General features: G+C 49.7%; 1 protein-coding gene across 1 annotated transcript in view; it reads left to right on the top strand.

Moving 5' to 3' along the window:
• Positions 1-10,462, top strand: part of dock3 (dedicator of cytokinesis 3) — a 46,764-nt gene extending 36,302 nt beyond the window's left edge. Inside the window, 20 exon segments of the mRNA XM_060055339.1 lie at positions 124-272; positions 1,372-1,458; positions 1,817-1,921; positions 2,378-2,519; positions 3,306-3,472; positions 4,074-4,160; positions 4,571-4,750; positions 4,847-4,930; positions 5,109-5,225; positions 5,744-5,865; positions 6,266-6,401; positions 6,921-7,002; positions 7,201-7,313; positions 7,478-7,562; positions 8,018-8,041; positions 8,044-8,099; positions 8,265-8,286; positions 8,289-8,464; positions 8,466-8,896; positions 8,898-10,462. Of these exon segments, the coding sequence (XP_059911322.1) occupies positions 124-272; positions 1,372-1,458; positions 1,817-1,921; positions 2,378-2,519; positions 3,306-3,472; positions 4,074-4,160; positions 4,571-4,750; positions 4,847-4,930; positions 5,109-5,225; positions 5,744-5,865; positions 6,266-6,401; positions 6,921-7,002; positions 7,201-7,313; positions 7,478-7,562; positions 8,018-8,041; positions 8,044-8,099; positions 8,265-8,286; positions 8,289-8,464; positions 8,466-8,896; positions 8,898-9,105 (2,573 nt within the window). The 3' untranslated portion in view covers positions 9,106-10,462.
• The last annotated feature ends 2,517 nt before the right edge of the window (positions 10,463-12,979 follow it).

The raw sequence follows: 12,979 nt of genomic DNA, 5'->3' as shown, positions 1-12,979 counted from the left end.
CGTGATACGATGTCATGATGTATCACATCATTTAGTATTTGACCATCAATTATTCAGGATGGACTCTTTCTGGCCTCACCACTCATTGACCTCTGACCTTTGGCCCCTTCCCCCTGCCCACAGAGGCGGCGTTCACCTTGCTGCTCTACTGGGAGCTGCTCCAGTGGGAGGACCGGGCGCTCAGGGACTTCCTCCACTACCCCTCACAGAGCGAGTGGCAGCGCAAGGAGAACCTCAGCCGCAAGATCCTCCACTACTTCAACAAGGGGAAGGCAAGTCCCTGAACGGCCATCACTTTTTCCTTCTATTGTTGTTGAAATGGTTTCACAAATGGCTCAAATAGGAGTAAAAGCAACCTTTCATGGTGCTTTTCAATCCGGATATTGTCTTGATCATACCAACATCGATATTCTTTAGTTGAGATAAAACCTATTTTCACCGCTTTTGAATTAACTTTTTAAAATTGAGGAAAACATTAGGATCGAGGAACAAATCGTTTGACTTTCATATTTTGTTCAGTTGGGCTCTGCATTTGAACCTTCACTATGTCAGTGTTCCCATTTGCAGCCTCTAGTGGCCTGAGTTGTAGCTACATTTATAGCTTTGTCACGTTCAGACACTGTCATCCTCTGGCACTGGTCCCTTTACGGATCAACTCATGGATAGATGGGGGGTGTTTTATCTACAAAAACATTCTAGTTCAGATACTGCTCGTATGGAGTTATAAGCTGCTGTAGAAAAGCGACATAGTGCAGTTTTAACCTTTCAAAATGTAACCGCACAAGCCAGCTAGATATAATATGTACTTTAGGGATTAGTTGTTAGCTTGTCCATTTGTTACATAAACGATTATCATTTCTATGGTAACAAACGTTTTTGTTATACTGCCCACGTAGTGATCAGCTGCTAATGTTAACCCCCCCCATGTCATTAGCTGTGCCAGCATTCTGTTTTCATGCACGTCACTTCATCTTGTCACTTGCAAATCAGCTATTTATTCGGCTGATTAGTCACATTATGGTTCCAAATCCACCCACCTACTGTTTGAGTTAATAAAGGAAACCCAATATAATCTAAAATAATCAAAAACATTATACTAATAACCATTTTAGTGCCTCCAGTTTGCCAGTAAATGTAACATCCTATTTTCTGGCTCTGCAACACAAGATGGATACCGGTACTAACAATAAATGCATGTTTAATTGGTAATGTTTCAGCACTAATTCTGACACTATCACAACAGTCTCTCCAGGCGCACTCAAAAACCATCCATCATTTTTTATGTTATTTTTTTTTGGGTGGAACAATCTTGTTTGATTTCCTTTTGCTCATATAGTCTTATTCTCCCGTCTGTATTTCCCTTTTTTCCAGTGTTGGGAATATGGAATATCTCTATGCCGGGAGCTGGCTTTCCAATATGAGGCGTTGTATGATTACCAGAGCCTCAGCTGGATTCGGGTGAGTGCGGCTTCCGTCTCCATGTTGTTTGCCTTTCATTATCGGCTCGCTGCTGCAGGCACGCTATGTGCTCAAGAATGTATTATCCTCCAAAGATAACGTCTCCCTCTCCCTCTCTCTCTCCCTCTCTCTCTCTCTCGCTGTTTCTCTCTCCGTCTCTCTCATCAAGCCCGTCTTGTGTCTTGTGCGATGCATGTCGGCAAAACAATTTAATAATCACCCGTTGATGCCCAGCCCACACTCCACAACAGCGTCAGCCTCAGCCTCGGCAGCGACGGCGGCTTTGGGTGGTTGAGGGTGTAATTAAAGCATTATTCGTTAGGATGATTGTGTAAGTGTTTATCTTTTCCCCTGGCAGAAAATGGAGGCTGCTTACTATGACAACATCATCGAGCAGCAGAGGGTTGAACCAGAGTTCTTCCGGATGGGTTTCTATGGCAGGAAGTTCCCCTTCTTCCTCCGGGTAAGAGGAGCAGGCCCCGACTCTCCAGACGTACTTAATATTCTGCTGACTCGGCTGGCTGGCCGCACTGTCCCTCTGGTGGTTTAGGCAGCTCGCTCAAGTCCTCCGCCGGTACAAAGGTGCAAAAAACTGATGTTGAATTTTATTATGGAACCGGATGGCATGTAGGGCCTGTTTGTCTCGGGGGACGGGGGGGCGGGGGGGACGGGGGACTTGAAACGTTTTGAGCCGACACTGCGGATTAATTCACGCTCTGTGGTTTTAGCATGGGTTTATAGACAAGATCAGTTCATAAAACGGATTATTTAAAATAAGGATTAATATAAGGTTTACAGGAATAGCTTTTGGTGAGTCATTGACAGCATAATTACAGCCCACTCTCAAGATAAGCAATATTTTTTGCATCCACTTTTATCCTCCACCTCCTCTTGCTTATCGCTCCTCTTAACTTTCTAGAACAAGGAGTTTGTTTGCCGCGGCTACGACTACGAGCGGCTCGAGGACTTCCAGCAAAGGATGCTGGGAGAATTTCCACAGGCCATCGCCATGCAGCACCCCAACCAACCCGACGACACCATCCTGCAGAGCGATGCTCAGTGTATCCTTAACCATTGCACTTCAGTTATTAGTATTGTGGAGGACTCGGGAGGAAAGCTACCATGCTAACACTGATACATTACAGCTAGCTCAACAAGCTAGCATATACACAATGGATAGGAGACTTTGATGTTTAAGATTGATGACTATATTTATTATTGTTTTTAAGGTGAATTGATCTAGAAATATCTATAGTACATGCTTTGGTGGAACTCACAGTCCCACAGTCCCATCGTGCCTCAAAGGAAAACATATCTTGATGTATAAGAATGCGACAGACAATAAAGAGGGGGAAAAACAGAATCGATTTTGGCCAATTTCAGCGAACAGCTGAGATTTGACACGACTCTAGCATGTTGGATTTGGCTGCCTGCATTTTTTGTGTGAGTGCTGGCAACCACAACCAGTGAATGGGGCCAGGTTGAGACATAGGGCAGTTTCAAATTTGTAGTTGTCCAATTCTGCCAAGAAAATGTTTGCTACCGATAGAGGGACACATCTTACACATTGTCACTTTAAATTAAAACATGTGGACTGAGCTTCTGAGCTCACCCACTTTTTGTCCGCGGAAATTGGTTATTTTATTTATTTAATTCAATGTAGGCGTGAAATGAGAATTTCCTCTTCTCTTACATGCTATAGAAAATGACAACCGGTGGCATCAGCTATTCCTCTCACGTCCCCTCCCCCCCTCCCTCTTGGGCTCTGTCCTCTCCCCATTTGTCCCCGTCCGTCCGGCTGTCTGGCTGTCTGTCCGCGTGTCACTTCCTTGACCGCTCGGCCGCAGACCTCCAGATCTACGCGGTCACTCCGGTGTCAGACATCACGGACGCGCCCCAGCTGGAGCGCGTGCCCGAGAGGATCAAGAGCTTCTACCGCATCAACAACGTCAACCGCTTCCACTATGACAGGCCCTTCCACAAGGGACCCAAAGACAGGGAGAACGAGTTCAGGGTACGGCCTGGCCTCCCGCTCCAGCTTGTCTTCTTCTGGTTGTTTTATCGCTTAAGCGGAGGCTGTGAGACCGCCTGGGGACGTCTCGGTCTCCACGGACACCGCTGTGACATTCACGCTGATGCTTTCAATAGATCTTTGTCGCTATCTTTTATTCTTGCTTTCGTTCTTTCTTTATTGTTCTCTCTTGATGTTTATCTCTGACTCTATATATTATCTCTGACAATATATATTGTCTATTCCTCTCCCTCCCTCCCTCTCTCTCTCTGTCAATCTTTCTCTCACTCTTTCTATCTCTCTATCGCTCTATCTCTCCCTCTCTTCCTCTCTCCGTCTCCCTCTCTCATTCTCTCTCATTCTCCCGCTCTCTCCCTCTCTCTCACCCCCTCCGTCTCTCTCTCACCCCCTCTCTCTCTCTCTCCCCGCTCTCTTTTTGTTCTCTCTCTCTCTCTCTCTCTCTCTCTCTCTCTCTCTCTCTCTCTCTCTCTCTCTCTCTCTCTCTCGCTCTCTCTCTCTCTCTCCCCCTCTCTCTCTCTCTCTCTCTCTCTCTCCCCCTCTCTCTCTCTCTCTCTCTCTCTCTCTCTCTCTCTCTCTCTTTTAGAGTCTGTGGATAGAGCGGACCACCCTGATCCTGTCCAGGCCCCTCCCTGGGATCTCCCGCTGGGCTGAAGTGGAGCGGAGGGAAGTGGTGAGTGGTGGTGTGGGGTGCGGGGGGATTCAACCTTTCGTGTGTCACCTCTTCCTGTGTCTCTCTCTGTTCACCGCTTATGTCTGTCGCATCGGTTGAATAGCAGCAGCTGGAAACATGCAGCCTGATAGCATTTTACAAAGTAAAACATAATTGTGCATTTCACCAGACAGAAGCTCTGATACATAATGTCTTTGATCTCGCTAATACAGATTACCGCTTTAATATTGCAAAGACGAACAGGGGTTTTATTTTGTCAATCTTCTCGCCTTTTTTGATACCCACGCCCCTAAGTTATTTGTGAATATAAGTGCAAATGAGATTGAACCCCCTTGGGGGGATCAAATAACTAACGCTGTGGGTTTTGAGCGTTTCCCTGGTTGAACATCCGTCTGTGTACCTGCCGTCAGGTGGAAGTGAGTCCTCTGGAGAATGCCATCTACGTGGTGGAGAACAAGACCCAGGAGCTGAGGACGCTCATCAGCCAGTACCAGCACAGACAGCACCATGGCAACATCAACCCACTCAGCATGTGTCTCAATGGGGTCATAGATGCTGCAGTCAATGGAGGCATAGCCAGATACCAGGAGGTAGTGTTGCAGAAGAAAACAAGGCGGGACCTGGAGATAATGAGTGGCATACAGGCTCACTATAGTAAACTCATTATTGTTGTTGTTTTGTCTCAGGCGTTCTTCGATAAGGAATACATCACCAGTCACCCAGAAGACACGGAGAAGGTGACACAGCTGAAGGACCAGATGCAGGAACAGGTATGATGCATTGTGGGTGATTATTATGAACAGCAGGAGATGGTGTAGCAGCATGTAGGAATCACCACATGATCTGCATGCATAATGAATGTACCTGACCTTGAATAAGGGAACATTACCTCCTAACAGTAACAAATATGCAACTTTCTCTTTCCTTCCATGATATCTGACTGAATAGGTGCACATTCTGGGGGTCGGACTGGCCGTCCACGAGAAGCTGGTGCATCCTGAGATGCGGCCGCTTCACAAAAAGCTGGTGGATCAGTTCCACATGATGAGGACGGGCTTACACCATGTGAGTCGGCCATGTTGGACCATCCTCCCCTTGTGACTAGAGTGTCAGTGTGGTTGAGTGCCGCCCCCCCCCCCTCCCCCCCATGTGTGTGTGTGTCTGTGTGTGTGTGTGTGTGTACAAGCGCGCGTGCGGATGTGTCTGTGTGTGTGTGTGTGTGTGTGTGTGTGTGTGTGTGTGTGTGTGTGTGTGTGTGTGTGTGTGTGTGTGTGTGTGTGTGCACACCCACGTGTGTTTTTGTGTGTGTGTGTGTGTGTGTGTGTAAGTGTGTGTTGGTGTGTGTGTGTTTGTGTGCATGTGTGTGTGTATGTGTGTGTGTGTGTGTGTGTGTGTGTGTGTGTGCACCCACGTGTGTTTTTGTGTGTGTAAGTGTGTGTGTGTTGGTGTGTGTGTGTGTGTGCAAGCATGTGTATGTGCCTCTATGTATGTGTATGAATGTACTGTATGGCAAGTTTGTACTTGTGTGTACTTGTGTGTACACGCTAACCCGTCCCGTGTGTGTGTGTTGGCGCACCCAGCAGGGTCTCCCTGGCGTGGACCGGTTCGGCCAGGCGGGCTGCTCAGGGGGCAACTCTCCCCGGGGCATCCTGACCTCCCACAGCCACATGAGCCCGGAGAGCATCCGCCTCATCCACCGACACAGGTCTGTTAGCCACCTAGCTCGCTAGCACGCTAGCCAGGGGTTCAGACTGAACACACACAGACCCAGAGAAACACAGCTGGCGCACTGTGTCCTGTGCTTCTTTAAGGCAGCCTTGTGTTTCCGGATTTGATAAAAACGTGGGCACCCTTGGGATATACTTTGCAAATGTCACCGTAAAGAAAAAGGTATGTTAAAACTGTGAAATTCTTGTCGTTCACGCCATAGCCTGCTCAACCCTCGGGTCTCCCTCAGAGTGAACCAACTGGACGCCCTCTCGTTTTCCTCCTTCGTCTTCGATTTGCGATGAGACACATTTGTTTTGTACACGCCGTGAGGCAGCGTGTACACCCGCCTCCATGCTCTGATCTGGTCTAACCCCAACCCGCCCCATCCCCTCCAGCCCCCTGAACCTGCAGGGCTCCATCCGCCACTCGTCCTCCTCCCTGTCCTCTCACACGTCCAGCGAGGCGGGGAACCTGGTTATCCTGACGGACGGGCTGATCGGGGAGCACCCCGAGGACTCAGGCCACATGCAGGTACGACGGGGCCGCACGCCACGCCAACGGCCAGACCTCATCAGGGCGGACAGACAGAAGGGGGGACGCCCACGGCCGTAGAGGGGAACCACACGCAGCCTAGCAGGAGATGTTCTGTGACTCTAGAGCGCAAGCGTCTGCCAGCAGTGCAGTGCTGGAGCCCCGATGGATTAGCAATATTAAGAACCGCCAGCGTTTGCGTGCGCGTTGATCTAGGAGGGTTTGATCATGGACGCCTTTGTCCAAAGTAAGATATGTGAGATATAACCCAAAAAGTGCAGATTCATTTGTGTAGATACAAGAATAAAAAAACAAATACATCAAATAAGCAAACTGTTTTAAGAGCCACACTATAGAAACAAGAGACGTTTGTTGTTTTATTCATCTACTTATTTATTTTATGATAATATATACTTCTTACCAACGAACGCATGTGTTGCCAACGATATGTGATGTTTGCAGCCCGAATAAGCCGCTACTGTTATTCATTGTTATTTTCCCCCTACTGTGGATTGGCAGCCCAGTCCATCGTCCTCCAGTCTGAGCTCCATCCGCTCCACCTCTTCTCAGGTCCTCACCTCGGCTCCGTCCAGTGCCCGAGGTGAATATATCACACGACATACAATCAACACGCTCTGTGAGCCACAGCACACGCTGGGACGAGGGTCGATGGTGACTATTGGCGCTCGGACTGGCCTTTGTGCTTGAGGGGTTGCTACTTAAGTAACATATGCCCTGCCTTACACAACATATTCATTTGAACAAGATTCAGAATGTATCGCAATCATTTCTGTCGTAGGCTCTCCTTCGTTACCGGATAAGGCCAAACACAACAGGGAAGTGATGATTCTGTTACCACAACGAGAGAGGGCTAACAACTCCATGTACTACACACTGGCTGAGAACGGACAGGTACCTCGATGGTCCGACTCGGCTTTTTCAGTCTTCGAGGAAACCTGATTCAATGACCTCCATCGTGCTTGCCAGGCCATCTCTTATTTTATCCCGATTCATTCCTCTTTCATCCAAATCCCGTTATTTGTTGATGTAGTTGTTGTTTTTCCCTCTGTTCGCAGAACAACCACATGCAGCGTGCCTTACTCCAGCAGGTCAGCCCCTGTAAGCCGTGCACGGACCCCCACATGAACCTCCCAGAGAAAGGTGAGACACCCCCCTCCCACTCACATCCTGCCGGGTGTCTGGGTGTCTGGGGTCCAAACGCTGACCTCTCCCTACCCCTCTCCCCCCGCCCCCCCCCCGCCCCCCTCAAAGTGTTCCCCGGTAACCCCATTGCCTGGAGCGTGGAGGGGGAGACCAAGGAGACGCTCCCCTACGTCCCAGGGTCCTCCGGAAGTGTGATCATGCCCCCCGTCCCACCCCGATCCTTCCCGCCAGGTAGCCACCCTCCACCCCCTCACTCCCCTTGGCTCCGATGATGTCCTCTAATATGGTTTAATGACGGCCGTCTTTGTTCTCGTGTTTTCGTTGTCATTTCGCGCCTCACGTCTTGATGCTGGTGAGACGCGTTTGAAGCGTTGGCGAAGACGTTCACGCGGTCTGCTTCCTGAACCCACCGTGGCTCCACGTGGTTGTGCTCTTGTTTGTTTTCTTCGCAGGGCACTTCCTGATGCACTTTGATGCGTCCATCACCAGAACAGTGACCCGCCCCCCGCCTTGCCCGTCCGTTCTCTCAGAAAGGTACAGGACAGAATGTCAAAGAGCACCTCGCCTTCATTCACCTTCTTTGTTCCGCTCAAGAGAAGTATGTCCACGGTATCAACCATCTCTCCCATCCCGCTCTCCCTCCCTCCCTCCCTCCCTCCCTCCCTCCCTCCCTCTCTACCCATCTCCCCCTCCCCGCAGTCCCCCCTCCACCCCATCCCCGGCTCCCCACCAGCCCCCAGTCGGCGCTGGGCGGCAGCAACTCCACCCTGTCGGGCAGCGCCAGCAGCGGCGTGTCGTCCCTGAGCGAGAGCAACTCTTCGGGGGCCAGTACCCGGACACGGGGCCCATCCGGAACGACGGCCCTGGAGCCCCTCCCCAGCCACCTGTGGTCCCCGCCGAGAGGAGTACCTGGCCTCCCCCTACCTGCACATCCACTACAGCGGCCCGGACATGGACTCTTGCCGACCCGGCGCGGCCCTTCCACTACCGCAGCCCCGCCTCGCACCCCCAGCAGCAACCGCACCCCCACCCCCACTCCCACTCCCACGCGCACCCGCACGGCGGCCACCACCCGCACCAATCCCACCCGCACCAACCCCACCCGGGGATGGACGGCCACGGCCACGGCCACGGCCACGGGCCCCAGCCGCAGCTGGCCATGCCCATGGCGTCCCACCACCACCACCACCACCAGCACGGGGCCGTGCACGGGGCCCAGCACCACGTGCCCTACCGCCGGCCCCAGCCGCCGCCCGCCGTGCCGCCCAAGCCCTACCTGAGGGAGGGCTGCATCCCCGAGGAGGACCTGCAGCCCCAGCCCGTCCCGCTTGCCCCGGAGGATCTTCCACCCCCAGCACGGCCACCGGGACGAGCTGGCCAAGCACCCCTGGGAGCAGTGCATCAGCGAGGAGCACGAGGAGGCGCAGTGAGGAGGAGGAGGAGGAGGGCAGGACGAGGACGGAGGAGGAGGAAGGGACGGAGGAGGAAGGACGGCGGCGAGGGGGGGGGGGGGTGGTCCCCTAGCTGGGGGAGTTGTTGAGTTTTAGAGACGGCGTTCTTCTCCTCGTCTTCCACCCTTCAGTGCACCGAGTCAGGGAGGAGGGGCCTGGTCGGGGCCGGGGGGGGGGAGGGGCGCGTCACCAGCCCCGTCAGGCATGGCGGTTTTGACAGGAGGAACACGAGGAGAAGGCCTTTGACGTATATCGACGAGGCGCACGCGCTGTCACTGTGCTCTGTGTCGGCCTCTGGTGCGACGCAAAGGGGATTTTATCTGTCGGTCAAACACAGGGCAGGGATGTCTTTTTGCTTTCTCGATTTGATATTGATTGTACACAATGGTACAACGACGTGTCTGTGAGCATGTGTTTTCATTTTGAGAATAATTATATGACAAAGCGTTCTTGTGACAGAGGACCACCACCCCTGATCTTTAAGCAACATGATCGGTATAAGCTAAGTGTGTCAGAGGACGTAACCTTCAGCCCCCTTTCACCCCCCCCACGCTCCCTTGCTTCATGACAACACAACGTCTGCGGCCCTCGAAGAAGGTTCTCCATCCCTCAGTGAAGCAACCCAAAAATGCTTTATTATTATGAGGGGGATTTATTGTTTTTTGATAAATTTGCTAAACTAGGGTCTTCTCAAAAGCTATGTCCATCCTGTTTTTTGAAACACTGTTAAGGGCTCCTTAATAGTGAGTCATCAGAAACAGCACATTGGTGTGTTTGTGCGTGTGCGTGTGTGCACGTGAGCCTGCGTGCGAGTGTGTGTGCGTGTGTGTGCGTGTGTTGTTCCCCAGCTTTCCTAGAACCAAGGCGATACTGTATCTTGAACTTGTATCACCTTTGTGGACCTCTGGACCTTCTAAAGGCAACACGGACCTTGTCAGTCGTAGACGACCCCCCCCCCCCCCCCCCCCCCCTCCCATCCGTTCCATCGCGGACGGAAATCCACGTGAATGTATTCAAATGAGATGTTTTATCCGTGATTTCACAAGTTGCAATTCTCCTTTCAGTTCAAGTGCTTTTTTAAGTTCAAACTCCTTGGTTGGAATCTCTTAGCTCTTATTCTTTCCGTATGTTTTTTAAACGTGACCGGGATGTCTCTTGGGGGGGGTTGACCGAGAGAACTCTGCAAGACGGATGGAAAGGAGTGGCGTGGTTTGACGGCTATGCTCGGACGGACCGCTGGAGAGACTATTTTGATCAGGTCAAACTCACTGAGCTGGTCCAAGACTAGTCACGGACAGAAGCCATTACCCTGGAAGTCATGAGTGTAGGATGAAGAAGAAGACTCTTTGCCTTCGCCACACCTAAGACACCTGGCGAAAACCATGGACACTGAACTTTACACCGAGACACCCCTCTATGTCTTTCAGATGCCCTCTCCCTTTATGCCTCTCCTCTCTCTCTCTCTCTCTCTCTCTCTCTCTCTGTCTCTCTCTCTCTCTCTCTCTTCTCTCTCTCTCTCTCTCTCTCTCTCTCTCTCTCTCTCTCTCGCGCGCGCAGCTCTCGCTCTCGCTCTCGCTCTCTTTCTCGATAACGCTCTCTCTCACACAAGATAGATGTCACACTATGTCAACCAATGATAATTTAACATGGACGCCTGCATTTGGGCAGTGTTTTGTGTTCCGATGATATATCCTGTTCACTCTCGCTGGTAAGGGGCAAACCTAAAGATCCACTTAGATTGCGTCGCGAAGCCGCCCTATTTGCCTTAAAGTGCATTTGAAATGCAGTATGACCGCTCATCTGGACACCTCCAATGAACACAAGAAACTCATGGAATTACTTCTGCTCGTCATTCTGTACTCTCTATGCTCCCCCCTTCCCCCACCCCCCCCTCCTCTCCCCAAACCCACCCCTGGAGGAATGAAATATCTGTCTGGCAAAGGGTTTTGTAAGCTTTTCCAGTTTCTGTTTAGGATTCAAAGGGTCACATGGCTCGTTGGCACGAATCGGCCTGCAGCTCTTCTTAGCCATGTTTAGATTTTTTCCGTTTGGTCGTGTGAAAGAGGTATTTGGGTTTTTGACGAGGAGGACGATCAACTCTCCGGCTCTGATAGGACAGTGTTATTTTAATGAGCTGTAATTTAATGTGCTGCTCAAACGTTGGGTTGAATGGATAGCTAATTAACAAACACTTGTTTCCCGAAAATTCTTTTGTGTTGTTTTTTGTGTCTTTTTCTTTTTGCAGGTGGCTGCTTTGTGTTCTCACACACCAGGTTGTCAACTGACAAGACAACATCTATTTTTGTATGGAAAATCATCTGTTGTGCGAACACATTTCAGAAAAATGTACCAAGACAGAATGCACAGGGTACCGCATGGGCTGCTATACTTTGTATGGAGGTACATGGCAAGGGTTAGATCAATATATGTGGTTGGAAGCTTGACGGCTTTTGAAGATAGCCGGTGAAGGGAAGCGATACTCAGATAAATATAGGTACAATAGAGAATTTTTCAATGTAAATTCAGTTCTTGTACATACAGCAGTATTGTGAAATATTTTTGACAATTATTGCAGACTCCCTAAAGGTTTATCGTTGTTTTGTGTATATACACGTAATCCAGAAATTGATGTAATTGATAAATATCTATAATCAGTGTTTGAAAAAAATAACAAATTCATTAGACTGTGGCTTTCTGCACCGTTCTTGACTTCAAGTCTTCTCATATAAATACTTTATACACTTTTAAATGTGCTTTCTTGTACATATGGTGTTAGCATGATCAAACAGTGGTTGGTTGTCAAAGTGGTTTTCCTACTCCCAAAACTGCTGTGGTATGGATTTCATTAACAATGCCAAACATTAAAGACAATCTTTTATCAGCTCCATCTGGCTCTTCATTGTAATTATCACGCCAATGAGTGGCGCATAACGTGACAGAAGGGGGCGCTGTTTATTATAGAAATACAAGCAGAACATTGTTCTTCTCTTCTAGCTGGTGTCAAAAGACAGCATGACTCACTGATATGCTGCAGAGAGTGCAGACCTATTCATGGAGAGGTATTATTAGTTCGGTGTGTGTGTGTGTGTGTGTGTGTGTGTGTGTGTGTGTGTGTGTGTGTGTGTGTGTGTGTGTGTGTGTGTGTGTGTGTGTGTGTGTGTGTGTGTGTGTGTGTGTGTGTGTGTGTGTGTGTGTGTGTGTGTGTGAGAGAGGGAGAGAGGCGTGAAGTGTGTACGCGTGCGTGCTTGTGTGCGACTGTGCCCGCGCAAATTACAGTGAAAATTACTCGTTTGTGTGCGTGGAAATGGCAGTATTTTATGGATCCCCAAGCACACTTAATGCCTTTAGAGGTAGACCGTAAAGTGACAAGTCCGTTCCATGACCTGTGTGTTCGTAGCACTGACAGCTGCAGTATCGGCAGCCCGTTCTCTAGTCCCTGCTGACACACGGAGTTGCATTAAACTGCCTGCAGGTGGCAGAATGTACCTTCTGAAGTTCCTTTGTCGTTTATAGCCCTCTGTAGCAATGTGAAAAGGAAATTCATGTGGCAGGGTGGAGGGGGGGTTCTTGTTCTTAAACGTTAATAATACATTATTGCCAGATTTGAATCCAGATTTAGAAGGGATTCATCTCAGCTCCGTGCATACTGACATCTCTGGCCCTAATTAAATCATTAAACAAAATACATCACAGAAAAGATCTATAGAAAGAAAGATCCCGTAGGTGGACAACTCACTTGGCGCATGAATACCATTTGATTAGCCCTTTATATAAGCTATTTAATAAACCCGAAAATCCAGTAAGGAACAGCAAAAAAAATAGACATGATAGACTGACAGGAGGAAAAGATACACAGGCTCCACTTGACAACCTTTTACTAGACGTTAAAAAAAAAGAAAAGAAAAAAAAAGGAGCAAAACGCCTCAGAGAACTGCTATTTAACCTGAACGCAAGCAGCACCTT

This window comes from Gadus macrocephalus, chromosome 1 (assembly GCF_031168955.1).
Source record: "Gadus macrocephalus chromosome 1, ASM3116895v1".
Lineage (NCBI taxonomy): Eukaryota > Metazoa > Chordata > Actinopteri > Gadiformes > Gadidae > Gadus > Gadus macrocephalus.
Note: the sequence above shows the minus strand (reverse complement) of the source record. Positions and strands in the feature narration are given on the sequence as shown.